Here is a 14,933-nt window from a genome sequence, read left to right on the forward strand (position 1 = left end):
GTTGTGCCACAGCCTCCCATCTTCTCACAGGGAGTCTTCTGCGTCTACTTTATCTTTATCATACCCCTTTGTAGCATTTTTTTTTTACAAACATCTTAAATCCCTTCTTTGGAAATGATGTTATGCCTCCAGTATAGTCTTTTTCCTTCCTCAGAATAGAGTGCCTCTGCATGCTGTTTGGCTTCACCCACAGACTTACTCATTGCCTGCCAGCAGCCCCTTTTATAACTTCCTAGTTTCTGTACCAATAGTGACATATAGTGACAACAATTAATATCACAGTTCAAGCACATACACAATAAAGCATAATACATTATACATATGAAAGCAGCAAAAGATCACAATCAAACATGGTCCCTAAAGGATATATATGCAGTCTTTTTGAAGAGGGGGGGGGGGCTATATGTCTCCCTTATAAATTCCTATCTTATTGCTAGGATACACCATAACATTAGGATAGGAGTCCAACCTGTGGGACTCCCAACAGTCCTGACAACAAAGGTCCCACTGACCTAGATCCTGCAAACCCTATGGCCAGTAATGTAAAAGTGAAGCGTAAGGAAAATGACTGTGTAAGTCAAATGCCTTTTTATGTGGCACAAGGGGTCAATACATAAATCAATGTGACACCTCAATACAACAAAGTCACAAGCATGGATTCACCATGGTCAGCAGATATGTCATGTTCCAGATACATGTAAAATGAAAATTAGGTTCCTAACAGGGCCACATCTCTTTTCTGGATAAAAACTGACACAAGTTTTATTATATATAAGGAAGTAAATAGGCCCCGACGTGTTTCTCCCATATAGATGAAGGGTCATTGGAGAAACACTCGAAAAATATATATTGCTGCTTGTAAACAAATCCTTAAAGAACACCAACAAAAAATAGCATCATGGCATTAAATACTGATACACATCATGTCTGAAAGACACCAGGCACTACCAATCACTTGCCCAATACCATCCCTACAGTGATCATTGTGGGGTCAGCATAATGTCTGGAGGAAACCAGGCACTGCCCATCACCTGCCCAATACCATCCCTACAGTGATTATGGTGGGGGGCAGCATCATGTCTGGGGGAAACCAGGTACTGGCCATCTCCTGCCCAATACCATCCCTACAGTGATCATGGTGGGGGCAGCATCATGTCTGGAGGAAACCAGGCACTGCCCATCACCTGCCCAATACCATCCCTACAGTGATCATGGTGGGGGCAGCATCATGTCTGGAGGAAACCAGGCACTGCCCATCACCTGCCCAATACCATCCCGAAAGTGATCATGGTGGGGGCAGCATCATGTCTGGAGGAAACCAGGCACTGCCCATCACCTGCCCAATACCATCCCTACAGGGATCATGGCGGGGGCAGCATCATGTCTGGAGGGAACCAGGCACTGCCCATCACCTGCCCAATACCACCCCTACAGAAATCATGGTGGGGGCAGCATCATGTCTGGAGGAAACCAGGCACTGCCCATTACCTGCCCAATACCATCCCTACAGTGATCATGGTGGGGGCAGCATCATGTCTGGAGGAAACCAGGCACTGCCCATCACCTGCCCAATACCAACCCTACAGTGATCATGGTGGGGGCAGCATCATGTCTGTAGGAAACCAGGCACTGCCCATCACCTGCACAATACCATCCCTACAGTGATCATGGTGGGGGGGGGGGGGGCAGCATCATGTCTGGAGGAAACCAGGCACTACCCATCACCTACCCAATACCATCTCTACAGTGATCATGGTGGGGGCAGCATCATGTGTGGAGGAAACCAGGCACTGCCCATCACCTGCCCAATACCATCCCTACAGTGATCATGATGGGGGCAGCATCATGTTTGGAGGAAACCAGGTACTGCCCATTAGCTGCCCAATACCATCCCTACAGTGATCATGGTGGGCAGCATCATGTCTGGAGGAAACCAGGCACTGACCATCACCTGCCCAATACCATCCCTACAGTGATCATGATAGGTTCAGAATCATGTCTGGAGGAAACCAAGCACTGAGCCTCACCTGCCCAATACCATCCCTACAGTGACCATGGTGGGGGCAGCATCCTCTCTGGAGGAAACCAGGCACTGCCCATCACCTGCCCAATGCCATCCCTACAGTGATCATGGTGGGGACAGAATCATTTTTTAAGGAAACCAGGTACTGCCCATTACCTGCCCAACACCATCCCTAGAGTGATCATGATGGGGGCAGCATCATGTCTGGAGGAAACCAGGCACTGCCCATCACCTGCCCAATACCATCCCTACAGTGATCATGGTGGGAGCAGCATCATGTCTGGGGGAAACCAGGCACTGCCCATCCCCTGCCCAATACCATCCCTACAGTGATCATGGTGGGGGCAGCATCATGTCTGGGGGAAACCAGGCACTGACCATCACCTGCCCAATACCATCCCTACAGTGATCATGGTGGGAGCAGCATCATGTCTGGAGGAAACCAGGTACTGCCCATCACCTGCCCAATATCATCCCTACAGTGATCATGGTGGGGGCAGCATCATGTCTGGAGGAAACTAGGCCCTGCCCATCACCTGCCCAATACCATCCCTACAGTGATCATGCTGGGGGCAGCATCATGTCTGGAGGAAACCAGGCACTGCCCATCACCTGCCCAATACCATCCCTACAGTGATCATGGTGGGGGCAGCATCATGTCTGGAGGAAACTAGGCACTGCCCATCACCTGTCCAATACCATCCCTACAGTGATCATGGTGGGGGGGGGGGCAGCATTATGTCTGGAGGAAACCAGGCACTGCCCATCACCTACCCAATACCATCCCTACAGTGATCATGGTGGTGGCAGCATCATGTGTGGAGGAAAAAAGGCACTGCCCATCTCCTGCCTAATACCATCCCAGCAGTGATCATGGTGGGGGCAGCATCATGTCTGAGGGAAACCAGGCACTGACCATAACCTGCCCAATACCATCCCTACAGTGATCATGGTGGGGGCAGCATCATGTCTGGGAGAAACCAGGCACTGCCATTCACCTGCCCAATACCATCTCTACAGTGATCATGGTGGGGGCAGCATCATGTGTGGAGGAAACCAGGCACTGCCCATCACCTGCCCAAAACCATCCCTACAGTGATCATGGTGGGGGCAGCATCATGTCTGGAGGAAATCAGGTACTGCCCATTAGCTGCCCAATACCATCCCTACAGTGATCATGGTGGGAAGCATCATGTCTGGAGGAAACCAGGCACTGACCATCACCTGCCCAATACCATCCCTACAGTGATCATTATGGGGGCAGCATCATGTCTGGAGGAAACCAGGCACTGCCCCTCACCTGTCCAATACCATCCCTACAATGACCATGGTGGGGGCAGCATCCTGTCTTGAGGAAACCAGGCACTGCCCATCACCTGCCCAATACAATCCCTACAGTGATCATGGTGGGGACAGAATCATTTCTGAAGGAAACCAGGTACTGCCCATTAGCTGCCCAATACCATCCCTACAGTGATCATGGTGGGCAGCATCATGTCTGGAGGGAACCAGGCACTGCCCATCACCTGCCCAATACCACCCCTACAGAAATCATGGTGGGGGCAGCATCATGTCTGGAGGAAACCAGGCACTGCCCATTACCTGCCCAATACCATCCCTACAGTGATCATGGTGGGGGCAGCATCATGTCTGGAGGAAACCAGGCACTGCCCATCACCTGCCCAATACCAACCCTACAGTGATCATGGTGGGGGCAGCATCATGTCTGTAGGAAACCAGGCACTGCCCATCACCTGCACAATACCATCCCTACAGTGATCATGGTGGGGGGGGGGGGGGGGGCAGCATCATGTCTGGAGGAAACCAGGCACTACCCATCACCTACCCAATACCATCTCTACAGTGATCATGGTGGGGGCAGCATCATGTGTGGAGGAAACCAGGCACTGCCCATCACCTGCCCAATACCATCCCTACAGTGATCATGATGGGGGCAGCATCATGTTTGGAGGAAACCAGGTACTGCCCATTAGCTGCCCAATACCATCCCTACAGTGATCATGGTGGGCAGCATCATGTCTGGAGGAAACCAGGCACTGACCATCACCTGCCCAATACCATCCCTACAGTGATCATGATAGGTTCAGCATCATGTCTGGAGGAAACCAGGCACTGAGCCTCACCTGCCCAATACCATCCCTACAGTGACCATGGTGGGGGCAGCATCCTCTCTGGAGGAAACCAGGCACTGCCCATCACCTGCCCAATGCCATCCCTACAGTGATCATGGTGGGGACAGAATCATTTTTTAAGGAAACCAGGTACTGCCCATTACCTGCCCAACACCATCCCTAGAGTGATCATGATGGGGGCAGCATCATGTCTGGAGGAAACCAGGCACTGCCCATCACCTGCCCAATACCATCCCTACAGTGATCATGGTGGGAGCAGCATCATGTCTGGGGGAAACCAGGCACTGCCCATCCCCTGCCCAATACCATCCCCACAGTGATCATGGTGGGGGCAGCATCATGTCTGGGGGAAACCAGGCACTGACCATCACCTGCCCAATACCATCCCTACAGTGATCATGGTGGGAGCAGCATCATGTCTGGAGGAAACCAGGTACTGCCCATCACCTGCCCAATATCATCCCTACAGTGATCATGGTGGGGGCAGCATCATGTCTGGAGGAAACTAGGCCCTGCCCATCACCTGCCCAATACCATCCCTACAGTGATCATGCTGGGGGCAGCATCATGTCTGGAGGAAACCAGGCACTGTCCATCACCTGCCCAATACCATCCCTACAGTGATCATGGTGGGGGCAGCATCATGTCTGGAGGAAACTAGGCACTGCCCATCACCTGTCCAATACCATCCCTACAGTGATCATGGTGGGGGGGGGGGGGCAGCATTATGTCTGGAGGAAACCAGGCACTGCCCATCACCTACCCAATACCATCCCTACAGTGATCATGGTGGTGGCAGCATCATGTGTGGAGGAAAAAAGGCACTGCCCATCTCCTGCCTAATACCATCCCAGCAGTGATCATGGTGGGGGCAGCATCATGTCTGAGGGAAACCAGGCACTGACCATAACCTGCCCAATACCATCCCTACAGTGATCATGGTGGGGGCAGCATCATGTCTGGGAGAAACCAGGCACTGCCATTCACCTGCCCAATACCATCTCTACAGTGATCATGGTGGGGGCAGCATCATGTGTGGAGGAAACCAGGCACTGCCCATCACCTGCCCAAAACCATCCCTACAGTGATCATGGTGGGGGCAGCATCATGTCTGGAGGAAATCAGGTACTGCCCATTAGCTGCCCAATACCATCCCTACAGTGATCATGGTGGGAAGCATCATGTCTGGAGGAAACCAGGCACTGACCATCACCTGCCCAATACCATCCCTACAGTGATCATTATGGGGGCAGCATCATGTCTGGAGGAAACCAGGCACTGCCCCTCACCTGTCCAATACCATCCCTACAATGACCATGGTGGGGGCAGCATCCTGTCTTGAGGAAACTAGGCACTGCCCATCACCTGCCCAATACCATCCCTACAGTGATCATGGTGGGGACAGAATCATTTCTGAAGGAAACCAGGTACTGCCCATTAGCTGCCCAATACCATCCCTACAGTGATCATGGTGGGCAGCATCATGTCTGGAGGGAACCAGGCACTGCCCATCACCTGCCCAATACCACCCCTACAGAAATCATGGTGGGGGCAGCATCATGTCTGGAGGAAACCAGGCACTGCCCATTACCTGCCCAATACCATCCCTACAGTGATCATGGTGGGGGCAGCATCATGTCTGGAGGAAACCAGGCACTGCCCATCACCTGCCCAATACCAACCCTACAGTGATCATGGTGGGGGCAGCATCATGTCTGTAGGAAACCAGGCACTGCCCATCACCTGCACAATACCATCCCTACAGTGATCATGGTGGGGGGGGGGGGGCAGCATCATGTCTGGAGGAAACCAGGCACTACCCATCACCTACCCAATACCATCTCTACAGTGATCATGGTGGGGGCAGCATCATGTGTGGAGGAAACCAGGCACTGCCCATCACCTGCCCAATACCATCCCTACAGTGATCATGATGGGGGCAGCATCATGTTTGGAGGAAACCAGGTACTGCCCATTAGCTGCCCAATACCATCCCTACAGTGATCATGGTGGGCAGCATCATGTCTGGAGGAAACCAGGCACTGACCATCACCTGCCCAATACCATCCCTACAGTGATCATGATAGGTTCAGCATCATGTCTGGAGGAAACCAGGCACTGAGCCTCACCTGCCCAATACCATCCCTACAGTGACCATGGTGGGGGCAGCATCCTCTCTGGAGGAAACCAGGCACTGCCCATCACCTGCCCAATGCCATCCCTACAGTGATCATGGTGGGGACAGAATCATTTTTTAAGGAAACCAGGTACTGCCCATTACCTGCCCAACACCATCCCTAGAGTGATCATGATGGGGGCAGCATCATGTCTGGAGGAAACCAGGCACTGCCCATCACCTGCCCAATACCATCCCTACAGTGATCATGGTGGGAGCAGCATCATGTCTGGGGGAAACCAGGCACTGCCCATCCCCTGCCCAATACCATCCCTACAGTGATCATGGTGGGGGCAGCATCATGTCTGGGGGAAACCAGGCACTGGCCATCACCTGCCCAATACCATCCCTACAGTGATCATGGTGGGAGCAGCATCATGTCTGGAGGAAACCAGGTACTGCCCATCACCTGCCCAATATCATCCCTACAGTGATCATGGTGGGGGCAGCATCATGTCTGGAGGAAACTAGGCCCTGCCCATCACCTGCCCAATACCATCCCTACAGTGATCATGCTGGGGGCAGCATCATGTCTGGAGGAAACCAGGCACTGCCCATCACCTGCCCAATACCATCCCTACAGTGATCATGGTGGGGGCAGCATCATGTCTGGAGGAAACTAGGCACTGCCCATCTCCTGCCTAATACCATCCCAGCAGTGATCATGGTGGGGGCAGCATCATGTCTGAGGGAAATCAGGCACTGACCATAACCTGCCCAATACCATCCCTACAGTGATCATGGTGGGGGCAGCATCATGTCTGGGAGAAACCAGGCACTGCCATTCACCTGCCCAATACCATCTCTACAGTGATCATGGTGGGGGCAGCATCATGTGTGGAGGAAACCAGGCACTGCCCATCACCTGCCCAAAACCATCCCTACAGTGATCATGGTGGGGGCAGCATCATGTCTGGAGGAAATCAGGTACTGCCCATTAGCTGCCCAATACCATCCCTACAGTGATCATGGTGGGAAGCATCATGTCTGGAGGAAACCAGGGACTGACCATCACCTGCCCAATACCATCCCTACAGTGATCATTATGGGGGCAGCATCATGTCTGGAGGAAACCAGGCACTGCCCCTCACCTGTCCAATACCATCCCTACAATGACCATGGTGGGGGCAGCATCCTGTCTTGAGGAAACCAGGCACTGCCCATCACCTGCCCAATACCATCCCTACAGTGATCATGGTGGGGACAGAATCATTTCTGAAGGAAACCAGGTACTGCCCATTAGCTGCCCAATACCATCCCTACAGTGATCATGGTGGGCAGCATCATGTCTGGAGGAAACCAGGCACTGACCATCACCTGCTCAATACCATCCCTACAGTGATCATGATAGGTTCAGCATCATGTCTGGAGGAAACCAGGCACTGAGCCTCACCTGCCCAATACCATCCCTACAGTGACCATGGTGGGGGCAGCATCCTGTCTGGAGGAAACCAGGCACTGCCCATCACCTGCCCAATGCCATCCCTACAGTGATCATGGTGGGGACAGAATCATTTTTGAAGGAAACCAGGTACTGCCCATTACCTGCCCAACACCATCCCTAGAGTGATCATGATGGGGGCAGCATCATGTCTGGAGGAAACCAGGCACTGCCCATCACCTGCCCAATACCATCCCTACAGTGATCATGGTGGTGGCAGCATCATGTGTGGAGGAAAAAAGGCACTGCCCATCTCCTGCCTAATACCATCCCAGCAGTGATCATGGTGGAGTCAGCATCATGTCTGAGGGAAACCAGGCACTGACCATAACCTGCCCAATACCATCCCTACAGTGATCATGGTGGGGGCAGCATCATGTCTGGGAGAAACCAGGCACTGCCATTCACCTGCCCAATACCATCTCTACAGTGATCATGGTGGGGGCAGCATCATGTGTGGAGGAAACCAGGCACTGCCCATCACCTGCCCAATACCATCCCTACAGTGATCATGGTGGGGGCAGCATCATGTCTGGAGGAAATCAGGTACTGCCCATTAGCTGCCCAATACCATCCCTACAGTGATCATGGTGGGAAGCATCATGTCTGGAGGAAACCAGGCACTGACCATCACCTGCCCAATACCATCCCTACAGTGATCATTATGGGGGCAGCATCATGTCTGGAGGAAACCAGGCACTGCCCCTCACCTGTCCAATACCATCCCTACAATGACCATGGTGGGGGCAGCATCCTATAGTGCTAAAAAAGTACTATAATATACAGGTCACATAATTCCACCATATAGTGCTAAGAAAGTATTATAATATACAGGTCACATAATTCGACCATATAGTGCTAAGAAAGTACTATAATATACAGGTCACATAATACCACCATATAGTGCCAAGGCAGTACTAATATACAGTTCCCATAGCACTGCGATATCGTGCCAAGACAACACTATAATAAAGAGTTCACAAACACTGTCATATAGAACCAAGAGAACACTATAAAATACAGTTCACATAACACTATCATGTAGTGCCAATATAGTGCCAAAGTAATATAATATACAGCTCATATAAAATCTAAATATAGTGCCAAGATAATATGATACAATACAGCTCACATAAAACCATTATACACTGTATTGCCAAAATAAAACTATAATGTATAGGCCATAAAATAGCACTATAAAGTGCCCAAATAACAGGCATTTTTCAGTGATACTCCCCTAACTCCTTAAAGTGGTACTCAGGTGGAAAACTTTATTATTTTTTTTTTTTATCAACTAGTTCTAGAAAGTTAAACAGATTTGTAAATTACTTCTATTAAAAAAATCTTAATCCTTCCAGTACTTATTAGCTGCTGAATACTACAGAGGTTTTTTTTTTCTTTTTGGAACACAGAGCTCTCTGCTGACATCATGAACACAGTGCTCTCTGCTGACACCTCTGTCCATTTTGGGAACTTTCCAGAGCAGCATATGTTTGCTATGGGGATTTTCTCCTACTCTGGACAGACTTAAAATGGATATAATTTTTAGCACCAGGTATCCTCTTTCTCCCCATACATTCCAAGGTTACATTTCGCCCAATGGAAGGATGCCTTTAGGGCAGCACTTCCAATCAGGATTGTCAATACTATGTTACGCACGCATACATTAAAGTCACCTTACACAAAGAAACATAGGGAACCAGTTAGTTATTGGAGGAAAACAGACAAAGAAAGTAGTAATGGAGGAAAATTATAATTAACCATGCGTATACTATGTATAATATACATACATTTACTATATGTATTTTCCAAATATTCAGTTTGAGTCTTAAATAGACATCTATAATATTAAATAATATATCTGACCCCTGTCCCTCCAGGCAAAGTGGTAAATGGAAATTTCTTCCAGGTGGATATAAATAGAGAGGACCCCATAGCAAACCTCTCTTGCTCTGGACAGTTCCTGACATGGACAGAGGTGGCAGAAGAGAGCACTGTGGTCAGATTGGAAAGAACTACACAACTTCCTCTGGAGCATACAGCAGCTGAAGGCTTACTGGAAAGCTAAATATTTTTATATAGAAGTTTATATAGAAATCTGTAGAACTTTCTGCCACTAGGTGATATGAAAACATTTGTTTTCCACCCGAATACCCCTTTAATAGAGAAGGTCCCTCAATAAACTCTAGTGTGGTGTGGTGGCCCAGTACAGTAGTTGCACCTCTGTACCCTTGCTGTCCTGTCTGGCGGAATCTTTTGCGGACTCTATTGCAGTGTCCAGAGTCCTCCCTTATAAAAGGTTAACAAGGACCTTGTATTATCTAATGTATATATATAATGTTATGTAACTTTAAATGTTGTTACTAAGTGCTGTAACCAAGGTACCAGTGATCAGATGACTTGTGGGTGACCTATGGGACCCCTCCAGAGTCTCCCCCATGTAAACCCTGGGAGGAGCTACCTAGTTAGTCTTATCTGATCTACAGTAAAGTCAAGACCTGGAGAGAGTTTCTGGTGTCCTGAGGAGACCCAAGGCCGAGCACGCAGCCACGCTTCTACCAACCAAGTGCCCAACAGGTGAAAGTCAAAACCTGGTAAGCTACACAAGGGGTGAAGTCTGTCTAGTCAGTCCTAGTCAAGTCAGTCAAGATCAGTCTGCATAAAGTCAGCGTGGGCCTGCAGCAAATTGTCCAAAATCCACTACAAGTCCCAGCTAGCCCTAAAGTCTCTGAAGTCACTGGTCATCTCCTTGGGCCAACTGAGCTGTAAAGACTATTCCATCTATCTGCCTCAGTAAAGCTGCCGTTGTTCGGTAACTTGGCGTCTGAGTCATTATTTGCCCCGTGCCTAGCCCAGGATCCAGAGGCCATACCTTCGGGTGGTGTAGAGGTAAAACCATGCCCTTGTATCACGAACACAAAGGGTTAATGCCAACTGACCCCACACGTCCATGCATTGTATAAGCAGACCATTGAGTTTAATAAAGTATATGTAGTACTTCTTTCCCCCTGTTGGGGCAGTGCAGGGAATGAACACTATAAAACTGATCGATCAGGGTCACAGCAGCAGGACATCATGTGATCAGCATTTTGTTAGAAGGTAGTGCCCCAAGTGGGAAGCAAACTGCTGTTTTAAGAGGTCTCAGGTAAGCTGGAGAAGATACTTGGAAGAACCTTTAAGCACGTAACATCTAGATTTTATTTATTATGCCAAAAATCATGCATGACCTGTAAAAATTAAAATATTTATTGACATATTATATGCTTACTTCATAAACATAAAAACCCATGGCACCCAGCGTTGATTATGGCCATGTTGCAGATTAACAGCACACCATGTGGCTAGGAATGGAATTACAAGCAAAGGCTTTGTGATAGTTTTGTGAAGTTGTGAAGTGAGGATTTTGTAGTGAAGATTCATTACAGTACAACCACATAGCACTATGATGGACTTACCAATGAACAATAAGTACAATCCGGCAACGATATCGGCTTCTTTTGAAAGTTTAGATTGAAATAGATCTCCTTCCCTGCTGAATAATGGGAGTAGGCCCTCACTGCCGAAGACACTTTTGTTGGTCGCCATCCTGTTTGGTGTAAGTCATGCCTGTGGACAAAAGCAACATGTCAATATGTAGGGCAGCATAGAGGGGATGGATAAAGGAGTATGAGTGAAGGATCAGACTACGCAGGGTTGATTTGTAGTCTGTCACCATGGAAACACATAGGGCCTAGTAGGTACTGTATACACAAAACCGAAGATTTGGTATTTTCTATTATATTCTGCATTAAAACAATAAAACACATCAACTAAAACAACCTTTCACTTATTTTAACATCTGCTGTTATCATGACAATGCATCATATTACTTATCCTGTACCAGGGGCGGACACAGACAACAGAGGGCCCCTGTGCAAAGAATGTGCCTGGGCCCCCCCCCCCCCCCCCCCAAAAAAAAAAGTAATATGCCATAAAATTGCACTGCAACTCACATTAATCTGCATTAGACTTGCGCGGGGCACGTCGACTCCCATCAGCCCCTGGCCTGTCCGGCCCTGCCGTACTTCTTAAGGGGCCCGCGCCCTAGAAAGAGCGGGCCTCATAGTCCTGCGGGGCCCCCAGACTATGAGGCCCGGTCATAGTTCTGACGGGTACCCAGCCAGGAGTCAGTGAGTGACAGTCGCAGTCACTCACTGACTAGCCGGAAAAAAAAGTACAGGGACGTCCGGGCCTCCCTGGAGCTCCGGGCCCCATACAAGTGTATGGGTTTACCCCCTGATGGTGGTCCTGTGCACTGGGTCCGATGGTAGGACCGGCCCAGCGTGTGAGGGCGGGCGGGCCCCCTGCCACGCTGGGCCCCTGTGCAGCTGAACCGGCTGCACAGGCGATATGTCCGCCCCTGTCCTGTACTGATCCTGGGTTATATCCTGTATTATATTCCAGAGCTCTACTCACTATTCTGCTGGTGAGGTCACTGTGTACATACATTACATTACTTATCCTGTACTGATCCTGAGTTATATCCTGTATTATATTCCAGAGCTGTACTCACTATTCTGCTGGTGGGGTCACTGTGTACATACATTACATTACTTATCCTGTACTGATCCTGAGTTATTTCCTGTATTATACTCAAGTGCTGTACTCACTTTTCTGCTGGTGAGGTCACTGTGTACATACATTACATTACTTATCCTGTACTGATCCTGAGTTATATCCTGTATTATACTCCAGAGCTGTACTCACTATTCTGCTGGTGAGGTCACTGTGTACATACATTACATTACTTATCCTGTTCTGATCCTGAGTTATATCCTGTATTATACTCCAGAGCTGTACTCACTATTCTGCTGGTGGGGTCACTGTGTACATACATTACATTACTTATTCTGTTCTGATCCTGAGTTATTTCCTGTATTATACTCCAGAGCTGTACTCACTATTCTGCTGGTGAGGTCACTGTGTACATACATTACATTACTTATCCTGTTCTGATCCTGAGTTATATCCTGTATTATACTCCAGAGCTGTACTCACTATTCTGCTGGTGGGGTCACTGTGTACATACATTACATTACTTATCCTGTACTGATCCTGAGTTATATCCTGTATTATACTCCAGAGCTGTACTCACTATTCTGCTGGTGAGGTCACTGTGTACATACATTACATTACTTATTCTGTTCTGATCCTGAGTTATATCCTGTATTATACTCCAGAGCTGTACTCACTATTCTGCTGGTGAGGTCACTGTGTACATACATTACATTACTTATTCTGTTCTGATCCTGAGTTATATCCTGTATTATACTCCAGAGCTGTACTCACTATTCTGCTGGTGAGGTCACTGTGTACATACATTACATTACTTATCCTGTTCTGATCCTGAGTTATATCCTGTATTATACACTGTGCTCACATGTTTATGTAGGTATTGAGTAAAATAAAGCAAGTGTATAAGAGGTATAAACGTTCTATAACTGTGATGAAACAAACTAATTTCCCGCATTCTGCATCTTCTTATCTTTATGTTAATTAAGTTCTTCAGATTTTCTCATCAGAAATAGTGAAAACAATTGACCTCACTAAGGAGTGCGTCCCGGGGCTGACAATTAAAATGCTAAGAAGAACAAGAATTCAATCATTTTTCGGAGACTGTAAGACGCCGGTTTCTTATTGACTTTCCAATGTCACCTCCCAGGTCCCTGTAACTCCACTTGCACATAAAAAGCACATTACTTAAAATTTTAATTAGAAATGTAATATTTATCATGTATTTTTGCATCTATATACAGGTCAGGTCTTCTGTATGAGGATTACTGCACTACTGCCTGTTTAACCCCTTACGATTTTGACCCCTGCAAGTCTACAAGCCACCATTTCAATATTGGGATGGTCAGCAGAGGAGACTTTATAACAGCGTGTAATGTTGTGTCCCCTCAAAATAACTCAACACACCGCCATTAATGTGTAAACCTTGGCCACAAAAGTGAGGATACCCTTAAAGGAAAACTGCCAGCCCGTTCACCCGCACTAAACCTTATACACTGGCTTATAGTGTGGGTGAACAGGAGTCCAACGAGGGGTCACTTACTTAAATGTGTCCAGTAGGTCCTGAGATATGTCCCCCAGAAGATCCTCTGCTGAATTCAGTGAATCATGCAGTGGGGGCGGGGCTTCGCAGGGGGCAGGGCTTCATCACCTTGATTTACATATTAATTGTCTGTGACTCCACATCCTAGTGAAGTGGAGTCACTAAGTCCCGCCCCCTGTGTAGCCCCTCCCCCACTGCACAATTCACTGAAATTAGTAGTGGATCTTCTGGGGGACATATCTCAGGACCTACTGAACATATTTAAGTAAGTGACCCCTAGTTGGACTCCTGTTCACCCATACTATAACCCAGTTTATAAGGTTTAGTGTGGGTGAACAGGCTGACAGTTTTCCTTTAAGGGGTACTCCGGTGGAAAAAACTTTTTTTTTTTTTCTTTTTTAAATCAACTGGTGCCAGAAAGTTAAACATATTTGTAATTTACTTCTATTAAAAATCTTAAGCCTTCCAGTACTTATTAGCTGCTGAATGCTGCAGAGGAAATTCCTTTATTTTTGGAACACTGATGACATCACGGGCACAGTGCTGTCTGCTGACATCTCTGTCCATTTTAGCAACCATGCATAGCAGATGTATGCTAAGGGCAGCATGGTGGCTCAGTGGTTAGCACTGCTGCCTTGCAGTGCTGGGGCTTTGGGTTCAAATCCCACTAAAGACAACAATAAATAAAGACATTATTATTATAATAATGTCAGCAGAGAGCAGTGTGTTTGTGATGTCATCAGAGAGCATTCCAAAAAGAAAAGAATTTCCTCTGTAGTATTCAGCAGCTAATAAATACAGGAAGGATTAAGATTTTTTAATAGAAGTAATTTACAAATATGTTTAACTTTCTGACACCAGTTGATTTAAAAAAGAAAAAAAATAATTGTTTTTCCACCGGAGTACCCCTTTAACCCCTTAAGGACTAAGGTTTTCATTTTTTCCTCCTCGCCTTCTAAAAATCCTAACTCTTTTATATTTTCATCCACAGACTAGTAGGAGGGCTTGTTTTTTGCGCGACCAGTTGTCCTTTGTAATGACATCAC

General features: G+C 47.9%; 1 protein-coding gene across 4 annotated transcripts in view; it reads right to left on the bottom strand.

Moving 5' to 3' along the window:
* Positions 1–14,933, bottom strand: part of OPN5 (opsin 5) — a 99,685-nt gene that overhangs the window by 42,141 nt on the left and 42,611 nt on the right. For all 4 annotated transcript variants that reach the window (XM_056563862.1, XM_056563861.1, XM_056563863.1 and 1 more), the window contains one exon: positions 11,249–11,399. In XM_056563862.1, the coding sequence (XP_056419837.1) occupies positions 11,249–11,378 (130 nt within the window). In that variant the 5' untranslated portion in view covers positions 11,379–11,399. The remainder of the gene's footprint in view (positions 1–11,248; positions 11,400–14,933) is intronic.

This window comes from Hyla sarda, chromosome 3 (genome assembly GCF_029499605.1).
Source record: "Hyla sarda isolate aHylSar1 chromosome 3, aHylSar1.hap1, whole genome shotgun sequence".
Taxonomy (NCBI): Eukaryota; Metazoa; Chordata; class Amphibia; order Anura; family Hylidae; genus Hyla; species Hyla sarda.